General features: G+C 47.2%; 1 protein-coding gene and 1 non-coding gene across 2 annotated transcripts in view; both read right to left on the reverse strand.

Annotated features, from left to right (window-relative positions):
* Positions 1 to 2,230: 2,230 nt before the first annotated feature.
* Positions 2,231 to 2,368, reverse strand: LOC114806226. Its single transcript, XR_003754262.1, has one exon. It is a non-coding gene; the product is annotated as a small nucleolar RNA SNORA7 (small nucleolar RNA).
* A 12,380-nt stretch (positions 2,369 to 14,748) lies between these two features.
* The window catches only part of UNC93A (unc-93 homolog A), a 50,042-nt gene continuing 48,327 nt past the window's right edge, over positions 14,749 to 16,463 (reverse strand). Inside the window, exon 9 of the mRNA XM_016227886.3 lies at positions 14,749 to 15,729. Coding sequence (XP_016083372.2) covers positions 15,461 to 15,729 — 269 coding nt within the window. The 3' untranslated portion in view covers positions 14,749 to 15,460. The remainder of the gene's footprint in view (positions 15,730 to 16,463) is intronic.

Below are 16,463 nucleotides of genomic sequence, written 5' to 3' on the forward strand. Positions count from 1 at the left end.
GTAATTATCATTAAGAAATACCCAAATGACAATACAAACAAAATCCCTGGATCTCAGATGGCTCACCGATAGGAAAGGGAAGGAAGGAGGACAGTAGAGGCAGAGACGTAAGATGAAAATTAGCATAATGAATAACGCAAAAACCAATCAATAAGCCACAAGGGCAAGAAAAATAACACTTCACTGGGAAGGCGGCATAACCTAGGGGAAGAACAGGGGAACAGGACACAGAAACCGCTTTTTCTCTTCCCGGCTCCGACACTTGCCTGTTGTGAGACTTCATGAGAAAAATGAGGATAAAATACCTGTTCTCTCAGTTGTCATCATCATCATTTATAGTATTTATTGAGCACGTCCTATGTGTCGAACACTGTACTAAGCACTTGGGAAAGTACAGTAGAACAAAATTGGCAGGCACGTTTTCCTGCCAACGAGTTTACAGGCTAGAGGGGGAGGCAGAGATTAATATAAATTAATCATTTATAATGCATAATTTATACATTATACTGCTCAGATTGTGAGCCCCTGTAGAACAGGAGTTTTGGGGCACATTCTAAGTAGGATGGAGAACAATCAGCTGTATTTATTGAGTGCTAACTGTACAGACCACCGTACTCATCGCTTGGGAGAGTACAATACAACAATAAGCAGGCACATTCTCTGCTCACATTGAGCTTACAGCCTGTGGGGTGAGGCAGATATTAATAGAAATCAATAAATGACAAATATGTACATAAGTGCTGTGGGCCTGGGAGGGGGGGAAGAACAAAGGAAGCAAGTCAGGGTGATGTAGAAGGGAGTGGAAGAAGAGGAAAGGAGCGCTTAGTCAGGGAAGGCCTCTTGGCGGAGATGTGCCTTTAATAAAACTTTGAAGCAGGGGAGAGTAATTGTTGGATTTTGAGGATGGAGGACATTTCAGGCCAGAGGCAGGAGGTGGGCAAGGGGTCAGTGATTAGATAGATGAGATCAGGGCACAGTGAGAAGGTTAGCATTAGCGGAGCGAAGCAGGTTGTAGAAGGAGAGAAGTGAGGTGAGGTAGGAGGGGGGCAAGGTGATTGAGTGCTATAAAGCCAATGGTGAGGAGTTTTTGTAAGATGCGGACGTGGATGGGCAACCACTGGAGTTTTTTGAGGAGCGGGCTGACATGTCCTGAACCTTTTTGTAGAACACTGATCTGGGCAGCAGAGTGAAGTATGGACTGGAGTGGGGAGGGACAGGAGGCTAGGAGATCAGCAAGGAGGGTGATGCAGTAATCCAGGTGGCTTAGGATGCATGAATGTTTCAAAGTGGAAGCAGTTTGGATGCAGAAGAAAGGGCAGCTTTCACTGAATCCCCATTTTACATATGAGGAAACTGAAGCCCATAGCAGTGAAGTGAATTGCCCGAGGTCACACAGCAAAAAAGTAGCAGAGCTGGGATTAGAACCCAGGTCCTCTGACTCCCGGGCCTGTGCACTAAGTCACCCTGCTTCTTGTGAGAAGCAGGATGTTGGAGGGACCCATCATCTCATATGATCCAAATTCACACTGTTGAAAAATGGCCCCTCGTGCCACGGAAATAACCGAATGCTCTTGGAGAATAAATTCACCCTCGAGCAGCATTGTTACCACAGGCCTGTTGAAACGAGAAGCTCAGACCACAGTCTCCAAAATACATGATGAATGGGCATTTCTCCGTGATGCTATGTTCCAGGAATTAGTCAAGACATTGGGCACGGCAAAGGGAAGTCTCCGAGGTCAGTTCCATGCCAATTTCTCAGAGATAAGATGCCTTCTTGCTACCAAACGTCTACTGGCAGCATCTTAAAGTGACATAGGTACAAGGGTGACAGACAAGAGGTGGGACGCCAAAGTCCAAGTCATCCGGAGCTCTACAGATCGCTACAGGTTGGGGATCGTTAATCATGTCGTTACAGGCGTTACTGCCATCATTTTTCCTCAGAAGAGCTAAGATGGCTTCAGTCTCAACGTGGGCAAGGAGGGAGTCCTAGAGAAATGGCAAGACTTTCTGTCTTCTGCTGTCGAGGCGTTTCTCACCCCAAGCAACTCCTTGAATACGTCTTTCCCAAAATGCCCCAGCTCCATCTTCCATCATCCTGGTAGCGTATCCACATACTTTCTCGGCAAAAATCCAGAAGTGGTTTACCATTACCTTCTTCCGTGCGGTAAACTTGAGTTTCCCCCCCTCAACTCTCTTCTATGCCGCTGCTGCCCAGCACAGGTGAGTTTTGACTTGTAGCAGATTGCCTTCCGCTTGCTAGCCACTGGCCAAACTAGGAATGGAATGAGTAGGCCTCTGCTTGATTCTCTCTCTCATAGCCCAGACTGGGAGAGTCCTGGAAACTCTCCAGGTGCCATCCTGAGAGGGGAAAGACTCTTCAAAGCCCTTCGAAACCTACGCGCCCTTCCAACTGCCCAAGTTATGGGACTTGCTTTTTCCATGAGCGTCACATACGAGCTGCATTCAATCAATATCAAACGGAAAGACAGGGACACGACCGTGGAGGTTCTGAGACAAAGCAGGTGTCCTAGCATCGAAGCTACGCTCGCTTTAACCCAGCTAGGCAAGGTGACGCATGGAAGGGAAATGAATGCCAGCAGGATACGCAACACCTGTGGAATGGTGAGCCAAAACTGGAAACAAGGACAGAGGAAAAGTTCTGAGGATAAATGAAAGCCAAGCATCATTACAGTGCTACTTCTCGGAAGTCACTTGTTCCCGGGGGACCAGCGTGGTGACCTGAGATCAAGGAAGGAGGGGTCCTCTTTGAACAGAAGTGTCAGCGAAACCAGAAGATGAGAAGACAAAATCGAAAACAGACACAGGCGGTCTTTGCGTGCGCACTGTGTGGTTGGGACCGAGGATCCCACATTGGCCACACAGACACATTCATGAGTGAATTTCATTGACAGTGCTGTCTTCTTTGATTATGAAGGACACACACAGGCACACCCGACCACTTCTAACCTTCTATCGCATATATATAATATAAATACGTATGCCTAAATTCACGTAGTTGTATACATATAGAATTGATATATGCAAATTTGGGGTGTAAGCACGTATAGTAAAGCATTTAGTTGTTCGTGTCTGATGTAAAATCCACAAAGCTCGCAAAATAAGTGATCTTCCACAACTGTTAAAATAACATTAATTTTTTTTTTTAAATGGTATTCAGTAAGTGCTTATTCTATGCCAGACACAGGACTAAGCGCTAGGGTTGATGCAAGCTAATTAAGTTGGGCACAGTCCCTGTCCCAAGTGAGGCTCACAGTCTTTATCCTCATTTGACAGATGAGGTAACTGAGCCACAGAGAAGTTAAGTAACTTGCCCAAGGTCAACAGACGAGTGGCGGAGCTCGGTTTAGAACCCAGGTCTTTTTGACACTCAGGTCCATCTTCTCTCCACTAGGCCACGCTGATTCTCAATGCATGTTAGAACTATGGGTTCAATATGAACTATGGGTGTTTTCGGCTCTCTTAAGTGCTCTGCACATAGTAGGCACTCAATAAATACTATTGAATGAATGAATGACCTCCCTCCTATCTCAAACTCTCTTCCCTTCAGTTCCACCAGGCCAAGCTTCTCCCCATCTTCGAAGATCTTCTGAAACCCCCCTCCTCCAGGAGACTTTCTTGGACCCAACTCTTTCCTACCACTACTTCAGCATACTCGCACTTGTCTGCTGTTGGACGTTAGGCAAGTCGCTTCACTTCCCTGTTCTTCGGTTACCTCATCTGTAAAATGGGGATTGAGACTCTGAGCCCAACGTAGGACACTGGCTGTGTCCAATCTGATTATTTTGTATCTATCCCAGGGCTTAAAACAATGCCTGACACATAGTAAGGACTTAACGCCATTAAAAAAAAATTGTACCACCTCAGCCCATATGCAGTCACAACTAACCTCCCTGTCATTTATGTACTCGAGCACTTACTCTTCCATATCTCTATCTTCTTTCTCCAGACATCTCTTCTGGGAGTCCAGCTGACACCTCAAGCCCAACGGGTCCAAAATAGAAATCCTCATCTTCTCATCCAAAGCCAGTCCACCACCTGATTTTCCCATCACTGTAGACAGGTCTACCACCGTTCCTGTCTTCCATAATGTACATTTGGCGTTATCCTGAAATCATCTCTCTCATTCAACCCACCTATTCAGTCCGTCACTAAATCCTGCAGGTTCAGCCTTCACAACATCGCTAAAATCTACCTTTTCCTCTCCATCCAAACTTTTGCCACATTAGTCCAAACACCTATCCTACCTTACCTCGATTACTGTATCGCCTCCTTGCTGACCTCTCTGTCTCCTGTCTCTCCCCACTCCAATCCACACTTCACTCTGCTGCCCGGATCATTTTTCTTCAAACCCATTCAGGCCACGTTTCCCCACTCCTCAAGAATCTCCAGTGGCTACCCATCCTCCTCCACTTCAGACAGAAACTCGTTCCCTTTGGCTTTAAAGCACTCCATCACTCTTCTACCTCAACTTGCTAATCTACTACAGCCCAGCCTGCACACTCTGCTCCTCTAGTTCCAGCCTTACCCCATTCCTGTCCACCCCCCCTTAATCGGTCAATCAATCGATTTATGTATTGAATGCTTACTGTGTGCCAAGCACTATACTGGTCACCTGGGAGAGTACTATAGAACAATCACAGAGTTAGTAGACACATTCCCTATCCACAGCGAGCTTACAAGCTTGAGGGGGAGACAGAAATTAACATCAATACATTACAGATATGTACGAATGTGTTGTGCGGTTAAGCGGGGGATGAGAAAAGAGAGCGAATTCAAGCACAAGGGTGATGCAGAAAGGAGTGGGAGAAGAGGAGATGAAGGCTTTATTCAGGGAAGGCCTCTTGGAGGAGATGTGTCGTCAATAAGGTTTTGAAGGTGGGGAGAGTGATTGTCAGATATGAAGAGAGAGGGTATTCTAGGCCAGAGACAGGATGTAGACAAGAGGTCGGTGGTGAGATAGACGTGTTGGCGGTGCAGTGAGTAGGTTGACAATAGAGGAGCGACGTGTGCGGCTTGGGTTGTATAGGAGATGCATAAGGTGAGGCAAGAGCGGGAAAGGTGACTCAGTGCTTTAAAGCCGATGGTAAGGAGTTTCTGTCCGATGCGGAAGTGGGGATGGGCAACATTGGGGGTTCTTGGGGGAACTTGAGGTTCTCCGTAGTCGAGACAGGTAGCGCGCCGGAAACTTTCCCTATGCGACCCTGAGAGGGGCTAGATGGGGCAGACAGACTTTAATATAAAGAAATAAATTGTGGATATGCATTAAAGTGCTATGGGCCTGAGGGTGGAGTGCATACCCAGAGAGTACAGATCCAAGGGCATTGATGATGCATATGGGAGAGGGAATCAGGGAAAAGAAGGCTTTTATCAGGGAAGGCCTCTGGAAGGAGATGTGACTAGCATTCTACCAGTGGCCGAAAAAATGTGTAGGCGAAAGAGGGCCCGTTTCCACACGAGGTGGTCAGAACAAGACTGGTTGAGACTGCCACGCCGGGGAAGGAGATTCACCCTCTCTCCCGCTACCTGACTCTCCTATCGCCTCATCCCCTCTTCCTGCCTATGATAAGGGTGCAAAGGGGTGGTTATGCAGCTGTGAGGAAGAAAAGCAAGTTTCTTCTTTAGTAATTCTGTCAACATACAGGAAGGTGATCCCCGAGTGACAGATTCAGATGCTTCCATGATTTTTTCTGAGAAAGGTTCAGGCAGTTTCTCATAGCTGGTCTCTTGGAGGTTGTTCATGGACTGGAAGAGAAATCCCCCAGGGATTTTCCTGGATCTGACAAACTGGGAGACAGATGGGCTCGGGGGACCAGCCGGAGAAAAAAGGCACAGAGGGAAGTGAGAAATTCATGGAAAACGTTCCTTCTGAAATCTGGGAATGCAAAAGCTGAGGATTCTGAACAGGAGGATTGATGCCTGGAATTCCACCAGCTACTGTCTGAGATACAACCCCAGGTCAGTCACTCAGTCATATTTATTAAGCGCTTACTGGGGTGCAGAGCGCTGCACTAAGCACTTGGGAGAGTACAATATAATAATATAGCAGACACATTCCCTGCTCACAGTCTAGAGGGGGAGACAGACATTAATATAAATTAATAGAATTACAGATATGGACATAACTGGGGCGGGGGAGCAAGTCGTGGTGGCACAAAAAGGGGTGGGAGAAGAGGAATGGAGGGTGTAGTCAGGGGAGGCCTCTTGCAGGATTTGTGCCTTCAGTAAGGCTTTGAAGAGAGGGAGGGTCTGTCAGATATGAAGAGGGAGGGTGTTCCAGGCCAGAGATAGGACACGGGTGGGGTGAGAGGTTGGCAGTGAGATAGAAGAGATCAAGGTACAGCGAGAAGGTTGGTATTAGAGGAGCAAAAAACGTATGGGCTGAGTGGTTAAAAGAGAGTACCGAGGTGAGGTAGGAGGGGGCAAAGTCCTCTAAAGCCGATATCAAGGAGTTTTTTCTGGATAGGCAACCTTTGGAGGTTCTTGGGGAGTGGGGAAACACAGCCCGAATGTTTTTGTAGAAAAGTAATCTGGGCGGCAGAACGTAGAGGAAGCAAAAGGAGGGGGTTGTCCAGGTCTAAGTAAGATCATAATAATGATGGTATTTGTTAAGCGTTTACTATGTGCCAAGCATTGTTCTAAACGCTGGAGTAGATACAAGGTAATCAGGTTGTCCCCCTTGGGGCTTACAGTCTCAGGCTCCATTTTACAGATGAGGTAATTGAGGCCCAGAGAAGTCAAGTGTCTCGTCCAAGGTAAGACAGCAGACAAGTATCAGAGCTGGGATTAGAGCCCATGACCTCCTGACTCGCGGGCCCGGGCTCTGTCCACCGCGCTACGCTGCTCTCTAGGTGCTAGGGAGACTGCGATACAATAGAGTTAGCAGACACGGTCCCCGCCCTGAAGGAACTGGTTAAATAAATTACAGTTCGGAGAAGCAGAAGAGTATAAAGATATGTGCATAAGTGTTCTGGGGTTTGGAGTGGGTGAATATCAAAGTGCTTAGGGGGTACAGACCTAAGTTCGTAGGCAGCAGAGAAGCAAGGGGTGGAGAACAGTGGTGGAACAGTGCTCTGCACAAAGTAAGCGCTCCATAAATACAATTGAATGAATGAATGGGTGAGAAATGAGAGTTAATCAAAGGAAACTTCTTGGAGGAGATATGATTTAAGTAGGTCTTTGAGTCTGGGGAAAGTGAGGATCTGTCCGACAGGAGGTTTGGGGGTCAGGGAAGGGCAGAGTTACCAGCTTCTGGGATAGCACGAGCAAGGTAATAATAATAATAATAATAGTTGTGGTACTTGTTAAGCGCTTAGTAAGGGCCAAGTATTGTACTAGACGCTGGGGTGGATATAAGATAACTGAGATGAACATAGTCCTTATCCCACTTGGGGCTCACAGTCTCAATCCCCATTTTACAGATAACATAAGTGGGGCCCGGCGAAGCCAAGTGACTTACCCAAGGTCACAGAGTAGACAGGTGGTGGTGTTGGAGGGAGAGACGAGATTGAGGCATAGCGAGTAGGTCGGCGTCAGGGGAGCAGAGTGTGAGGGCCGGGTTGCGGTGGGAGAGAAGCGGGGAGAAGGAGAGAGCTGATTAAGCCCCTCAAAGCCAGAGGTAATGAGGTTCCTGCCCGTGGTCTTGGGAGATGGGAAGGTCTTTCCTGCAAGACCAGAAGCCGTGTTGCATGGCGTGGGTGCAGGGGGTGACACTGCTGCTCACAAGATGGGCAACCCACTGGAGTTCATTTTATTTTTTTAACAATAATAAGAACGTTGGTATTTGTTAAGTGCTTACTATGTGCAGAGCACTGTCCAAAGCGCTGGGGTAGACGCAAGGGAATCAGGTTGTCCCACGTGGGGCTCACGGTCTTAATCCCCATTTACAGATGAGGTAACTGAGGCACAGAGAAGTGAAGTGACTTGCCCAAAGTCACACAGCTGACAAGTGGCAGAGCCGGGATTCGAACTCCTGATCTCCGACTCCAAAGCCCGGGCTCTTTCCGCTGAGCCACGCCGCTTCTCTAGTGTGAAGACTTTAATGTGAGGTCCTGCTGACCTGATTCGACTCAAGCCATCTCTCTTTATTGCCTCGATGCCCAACACAATGTCTGTCCATGCCAGCGGCTTTGTTCGCCCTAGAAGCAGCATAGAGTAGGGGATAGAGCACGGACCCGGGGGTCAGAAGGTCCTGGGTTCTAATCCCGGCTCCGCCGCTCGTCTGCTCTGTGACCCTGGGCGAGTCACTGTGCCTCATTAACCTCGTCTGTAAAATGGGGACTGAGACTGTGATCCCCACATGGGACAGAGACTCCTTCCGTCCTGATTTGCCTGTGTCCATCCCAGTACTTAATACGGTGCCTGCCACATAGGAAGCGCTTAAAAAATACCATCGTGATCATTTGTATTCTTCTGTAACTTCCAATCGAGCGTCTCAAAACTTTCACCCCTGCACTGTGCCAAGATGGAAAGATTTTTTTTAAAAAAAGAAAGCAGAAAATACCCTGTCCTCGCTTTTCAAAATCTTTTAAATCCCTTTCCAGACGTCTAAGCTGTTACCCAGCCTTACCCTCTGCTAGCATCTAGTGTCCGTTGGTGGTGCTACACACGGCTTTGCTAAATGGAAAAAAATCGTCTCGTTTTTTCCTGGACTTAATAATAATAATAATAACGTTGGTATTTGTTAAACGCTTACTATGTGCAGAGCACTGTTCTGAGCGCTGGGGTAGATAAAGGGTAATCAGGTGAGGCTCACAGTTAATCCCCATTTGACAGATGAGGTAGCTGAGGCACAGAGAAGTTAAGTGCCTTGCCCACAGTCACACAGCTGACAGGTGGCAGGGTCGGGATTCGAACTCACGACCTCTGACTCCCAAGCCCAGGCTCTTTCCACTGGGCCACGCTGCTTCTCTTAGAAAGGTAGAAACGTGTGCTCCCCCCTGCATCCTTCTCTCTTGTTGGGGAAGAGTTAAGGCTAAGATGCACCTGATCATTATTAATAATAATAATAATTATCATTAACAATAATGGCATTTGTTAAGCTCTGTGTGATGAGCGCTGTTCTAAGCACTAGGGTAGATAAAAGGTAATCAGGTTGTCCCAAGGGGGGGCTCGCAGTTCAGCAACAAATAGAAACAGTCCCTACCCAAACAACAGGCTTCAAGTCTAGAAGCGGGGAGGCAGACATCAAAACAAGCAAGGTGGGCAGAATGACAGATATTTATTATCCCCATTTTTCAGTTGGGAAGACTGAGATCATTATTATTATGGCGTTTGTTAAGCACTTACTACGTGCGAAGCACCGTTCTAAGCGCTGGGGGAGATACAGGGTCATCAGGTGGTCCCACGTGAGGCTCACAGCCTTCATCCCCATTTTACAGATGAAGTAACTGAGGCACGGAGAAGTTAAGCCGCTTGCCCAACAGCAGACGAGTGGCAGAGCGGCGATTAGAACCCACGGGCTCTTGTCGTTATTATGCACTTAATATATTGCCGAGCTCTGGTTCTAAGCACTGGGATAAATACAAGTTAATCAGAATTTGCACGGTCTCACAGTCTAGGTAGCGGGGAGAACGGGTAGTTGATCTCCATTTTCCAGTTGACAAACTGAAGTCCAGAGGAAGGGAAGTGACTAGTCCAAGGTCACACAGCAGGCAAGTGGTGGAGTGGGATTAGAACCCAGGTCCTTTGACTCCCGGGGTTGAGTCAGAGGACGTGGGTTCTAATCCCACCTCCGCCACTTGTCTGCTATGTGGTCTTGGGCAAGTCACTTCACTTCTCTGTGCCTCAGTTACCTCATCTGTAAAATAGGGATTAAAAGTGTGAGTCCCACGTGGGGCAGCCTGATTACCCTTTATCTACCCCAGCGCTTAGAACAGTGCTTAACATGCAGTAAGGGCTTAACCAGTACCACCGTTATTATTCTCGGGGCCTCAGTTACCTCATCTGTAAAATGGGGATTGAGACTGTGAGCCCCATGTGGAACAGAGACTGCGTCCAACCTGGTTTGCTTGTCTCCACCCCCGACACTTAGTAAAGTTCCTGGCATAATAATAATGTTGGTATCTGTTAAGCGCTTACTGTGTGCGGAGCACTGTTCTAAGCGCTGGGGTAGATACAGGGTAATCAGGTCGTCCCACGTGAGGCTCCCGGTTAATCCCCATTTTACAGATGAGGTAACTGAGGCCCAGAGAAGGGAAGTGACCTGCCCACAGTCACACAGCTGACAAGTGGCAGAGCCGGGAGTCGAACCCACGACCTCTGGCTCCGAAGCCCGGGCTCTTTCCACTGAGCCGCGCTGCTTCCCTACTACTGGTATGTAGTAGGGACATCACAAAGGCCATTATTATTATTATTATCATTATTAGCAGTAAATATCATTAAGGAGAAAATGGAAGGAGACAGTATGGCCAAATGGAAAGATCATGGAGTCAGGGGACCCGGGATCTAATCCCAACTCTGCCACTTGCCTACTGTGTGATCTTTGATGATTAGCTTAACCTCTCTGTGCCTCAGTTTATTCATCTGTAAAATGGAGTTGAGATGCCTGTTATCCCCCCTTAGACTGTGAGTCCTCCGCCAGGGCAGGATTGTGTTCCGATTTTTTTTGAATAGTATATGTTAAGCGCTTACTATGTGCCAGGCACTGTTCTAAGCGCCGGGGTAGGTATAAGGTAATCAGATTGGACACAGAAGCAGCGTGGCTCAGTGGAAAGAGCCCGGGCTTGGGAGTCAGAGGTCATGGGTTCGAATCCTGGCCCTTCCACTCGTCAGCTGTGTGACGGTGGGCAAGTCACTTCACTTCTCTGGGCCTCAGTTACCTCATCTGTAAAATGGGGATGAAGACTGTGAGCTCACGTGGGACAACCTGATTACCTTGTACCACCGCCCCCCCCAGCGCTTAGAACAGTGCTCCGCACATAGTAAGCGCTTAACAAATACCAACGTTATTATTATTATTATTATTACGCAGTCCCTGTCCCCTATGAGGCTCACAGTCTTTATCCCCATTTTACAGATGAGGTGACTGAGACACAAGAAAGTGAAGTGACTTGCCCAAGGTCACCCAGCAGTCGTATGGGGGAGCTGGGATAAGAGCCCGGGTCTTTCTGACTCCCGAGCCTGTTCTCTATCCATTTTTCTACTGTGATCTGACTGTCCGGTGCCTACCCAGTTCAAAGCACAATGCTTGCCACATAGTAAGTGCTTGATAAATACGTTTTTAATGGACGGGCTCTCTGCACACAGTAAGCGCTCAATAAATAAGATTGAATGAACGCATGAATGAATGAAGTGCTTGTTGTCAAAAGCTTATTGTGGGCAGGGACTGTATCTGTTTATTATTATATCGTACTCTCCCAAGTGTTGAATACGGTGCTTTGCACACAGAAAGCACTCAATAAATACGATACGGGTGCCAGGAGGACGGGGGAGGACGGACGGAAAGCAGCTTGGCGTAGCGGATAGAGCACGGTTCTGGGAGTCGGAAAGTCATCGGTACTAATCCCAGCTCTGCCACCTGTCTGCTGTGTGACTTTGGGCAAGTCACTTCGGTTCTCCGGGCCTCCGTTACCTCCTCTGTGAAATGGGGGTAAAGACCGTGAATCCCCCATGGGACACGGACTGCGTCCAACCTGTATCGACTTAGAACAGTGCCTGCCTCCTAGTAAATGCTTAACAGATGTCACCAAAAAAAAATATTCTGGGTAGAGAGAAGGGCCCCTAATCTGGCACTGGCATGCTCAATCTTTTCCCTATCACGGGAGTTGGCTTGATCTCTGCGCAAATGGTTGAAGGCTATAGAAAATCCCCAAACGGGGTCCTGAATCGGGCAGTCAGTTGTATTTATTGAGCATGAACTGTGTGCAGAGGACCGTACTAAGTGCTTGAGAGAGGACAATACCAGAATATAAGAGACACATTCCCTGCAGAAACTCAAGAGGGTGGCTCTTCCCAAATCTCAAGTGTGGGAAAGACAGTCAGTCAGATATATATATATATATACATATATATATATGCAAATATATACATATACACATATATTCATTCATTCGATCGTATTTATTGAGTGCTTACTGTGTGCAGAGCACTGTACTAAGCGGTTGGAAGGTACAGTTCGGCAACAAATAGAGACAATCCCTGCCCACAGCGGGTCACGGTCTAGAAGCGGGGAGACAGACATCAGAACAAGTCAACAGGCATCAGTGGCGTCATTATAAATAAATAGAATTATAGATATATACCCATCATTAATAAAAATAAACATAATTATAATTATAAATATACACATACATACATACGCAAGTGCTGTGGGGCGGGGAGGGGGGTAGAGCAGAGGGAGTCGGGGCGATGGGGAGGGGAAGAGGAGCAGAGGAAAGGGGGGACTTAGTCTAGGAAGGCCTCCTGGAGGAGGTGAGCTTTCAGTAGGGTTTTGAAGGGGGGAAAGTGTGCTAGTTTGGCAGATGTGAGGAGGCAGGGCATTCCAGGCCGGAGGTAGGACGTGGGTCGGGATTAATGGCGGGACAGGTGAGAACGAGGAATAGTGAGAAGGTTAGCAGCGGAGTAAGCAGAGCGTGCGGCCTGGGCTGCGGAAGGAGAGAATGTAGGTGAGGTAGGAGGGGGCAAGGTGATGGAGAGCTTTGAAGCCAATAGTGAGGAGTTTACGTTATATATTAAACATTATGCATAGTAAATGTTATATATTATATAATATGTAACATTTACTGGGTGCAGAACACTCTACTAAGGGCTGGGGAGAGTACAATATAATAGCATTGGTAGACACAGCCGCCCTGCCCTCAATAATAATAATAATAATAATGTTGGTATTTGTTAAGCGCTTACTATGTGCCGAGCACCGTTCTAAGCGCCAGGGGAGATTCAGAGTAATCAGGTTGTCCCACCTGGGGCTCCCAGTCTTAATCCCCATTTTACAGATGAGGTAACTGAGGCACCGAGAAGCCAAGTGACTTGCCCAAAGTCACACGGCTGACAAGTGGCGGAGCTGGGATTAGAACCCACGACCTCTGACTCCTAAGCCCGGGAAGAGATCCAAGAGTTAAAGATACATATCTGTTAACTCAAGGACTTTGTTCCAAAATTCATTTGCTGTAGTGATGACCTTCAGGGACGAGACCAGTAACTATAAAGAGGTGGTGGTGGAGCGATGGGAAGTGGTAGAGAGAAGAGGGTCAAGGAAGGTGGACTTAGTTGGCGGAGAAAATGAGGAATGAGAATCCAAGGAGCAGGAGGAGGAGGACCACGAGGAGGAGGAAGAAGTAGAGGAGGAGGAGGAGAAAAGATGATAAGATAGGATCCTAAGATTATGATCACGGACTATATCCGACATTATCATGCTTGTATCTACCCCAGTGCTTAGTACAGCGATCGTCACGTCGTAAGCACTCCACACAGATCATCATCGTCATCATCCTGATCTTTTGGAACTGCAGGGTGGTGCCCAAATTAAGGAGCCACAAGTACCTTCTGTCACAGGAAGGAAATCAAGAACTCATTTCCGCTTTGATCGAGTTTAACAAGGGACAGGCACCAGCAGTAGCCTCTCGTGAAAATCAGTGTTTATTCAAGTCATCCTGCAGCTTGAACACTACTTGGGAGATGTTGCAGTCATCAATTTAGAAAAGCTGCCGAAGTTGAGACCGAGCCCCCGGATTGCAGTTAAAGGTCCCCAGCTGGTTGAGAATGTGCTGGGCCGGTTTGTGCGGCAAGAAGCCCCGCAGTTGGATCGGAGTCCTTTCCCAGCTGGGGATTTGGTGGCAAATCAGCTTTAGGAAATTTTTGTTTTGTTTATTTCTAAGCCGTTTTCCTTCTTCTAACAATCCTGCCATTTGGGACACTGGTTTTGAAATCATTCGCAGAATCTTGCCTTGGAATTCTCAACTATTTGGGAGTGTCTGGAGAGGAGCTTGAGTCTGGGTTCCTTAGTTAGGAAATCTGATTAACCTTCTGTTTTCAACAGGGTGTCACTGGAGTTGAGAAAAACACCCTAGGGTGCTGCTGCTGTCTGCTAGAATAGCCAACAAAGCGAAATTTGTTTCTAAATGCAAGCCATTTGTTTGAGGGAAGGCCTCTGGCAAAAGACGTTGCACTTCCAATTAGGCACTATTAGGACACGATATTTTGTCTCCAGTAATGACTGTTATTATTACTGGAATATGATATTTGTTAAGGGTTTACTATGTGCCAAGAAATAAGGCCCCCATCCTACATAAGAATAATAATTACGGTATTTGTGAAGCGCTTACTGTGTGCCAAGCACCGTCCTGAGCGCCGGGGTAGACACAGGGTAGTCAGGTTGTTCCACGTGGGGCTCACACTTTTAATTCCCATTTTACAGATGAGGTAACTGAGGCACAGAGAAGTTACGACTTGCCCAAGTTCACCCAGCAGACAAATGGCGGAGCCGGGATTAGAACCCCCGTCCTCATGCTCCCGCTCTTTCCAGTAAGCCACGCTGCATCTCTAAGGGGGGCTCGCCGTCTAAGGAAAGACAGGAACTGAATCTCCATTTACAGATGAGAACACCGAGGAACAGAGAAGCTGAGTGTCTTTAAATAATAATAATTATAGTATTTATTAAGAACTAACTCCGTGCCAAGCACCTTTCTAAGCGCTGGGGTAGTTACAAGGTGATCAGGTTGGACACAATCCCTGTCCCACACGGGGCTCACAGTCTTCATCCCATTTTACAGATGAGGAAACTGAGGCACAGAGCAGTGAAGTGACTTGTCCAAGGCCACACAGCAGACAAGTGGTGGAGCCTCCCAATTCTGATCGCCTTTCACTTAGGTCGTGCTGCTTTTCTGTGTCTTCCAAGAGTCAAACACTGCATGGGAAAGGCATGGGGTCCCAAATCACAGGGGTGTGGGGAGAGGGACAGGTGGGAAGGGGTGAGGGAATATTTTGGATGAGAGGCTCCTCTCAAAGAATCTATGAGGCAGCGATATATTCAACACTTTGGCATGCTTTCTTCTGCTAGCTGCGTGTTGATGATCAAAATTGTCATAGGCGGATCCTCAAAGTGACAACTGAATTTATTAAGAAGCCGATGTCTGGAAAAGAATAGGGTAGGCTACCTGCAAGAATAGGAAGCGACCAGGGCCAGGCTACTCTCCCTGGTGCTTAGTACAGTGTTCCCTACACAGTAGGCATTCGGTAAATATGATGGTTTGATTGATTATAGACAAAAATACATTACATCGTTGGAGCAACTTTCCAGGGGCTAATCAGACTCTGGATCAGAACTCGGTCTTTTGTGATTTTTGAAAAATTTCTTTTCCAGGATACCCTACGCAACACGAATGAACATGAACGACTGTGCAGAGTTAGATTGCGTTGCCTTTCGAAAGGATCACCGAATGCCAACGTCACACCCGAAGAAGTGACTGGCGTATTCTGATTCTTCCCTGCCACGGATCTCATCTTACAGGTATGTTTGCTTCTCTGGAGTGTCTGTCCGGTCGCTCCTCTCAGAGGCGGCCAGTTTATCGGATGGGTTTTTGGATTCCAAGTACTCGACTGTTCCGTAAGTCACCATTGACACGAGCAGAACCGCGAGCACGACGTAGAGCTTGACCGAGACGCACAAAAAGGTGCTGTATCCAAAAGCTATGACGAATCCGAGAGACTCCCAGAGGCGATAATTGGCAAAGGCAGCTTCCTTGCGGGCCTCAAATAGAACTCCGTAGAGAGCTGAAAGAGAGATGAAGAAATTATGAACTGGAAAGGGGTTTAAAATCACTTTGACTATCTCTCAATTGTTTTATTTTTATTTTGAGTTCTTAATTTTGGCATTCACCATTCCTGACCCACTCAGCCCAGGACTCTGTCACCTAGACAGCCATCCTCAACCACGGGAATGGACCATCCATCCCTTCTCACGCTCTCTAAAGTAACCAGCCAGCATGCACTTATTCCAAATCCCTTTTCGGCACCGTTTCCTTTGGGAACGAGTTCTCTGTTCTTACTCCTCACGAAGGGAAGTGACCCTTTTAAGCTTCAGCGGTTGCTCCCTCTTCCTAGTGGTATGGAGTTTGGGGGATCAAAAAATCGGGGTTGACCCTTCATGATTTCATAAAATTTCATCCATGTTTCTTATCAGCCCTCACTTTCCAGATTGGAGAGTCATAAGCAATCAATCAATCGTATTTATCGGGTGCTTATTGTGTGCCGGGCACTAATATTTGAAATATCTTCCTGCGTACGTATTTTCTCCATCCTTGTAATAATCTTGCTTCCCTTTTCTGTCCTTTTCCATTAGAGAAATATTATCACTCAATTTCACCCACTCTTTGTAAATTATGCATGTCTGCCTTCCTCCTACATTAGTTTAATCTCCTTGAAGTCTTGCCCTATATCTTCAGCTTCAACTTTTCATCCCCAAGACCTTGAACAGCGCTCATTCATTCATTCAATAGTATTTATTG

Source organism: Ornithorhynchus anatinus, chromosome 21 (genome assembly GCF_004115215.2).
Source record: "Ornithorhynchus anatinus isolate Pmale09 chromosome 21, mOrnAna1.pri.v4, whole genome shotgun sequence".
Lineage (NCBI taxonomy): Eukaryota > Metazoa > Chordata > Mammalia > Monotremata > Ornithorhynchidae > Ornithorhynchus > Ornithorhynchus anatinus.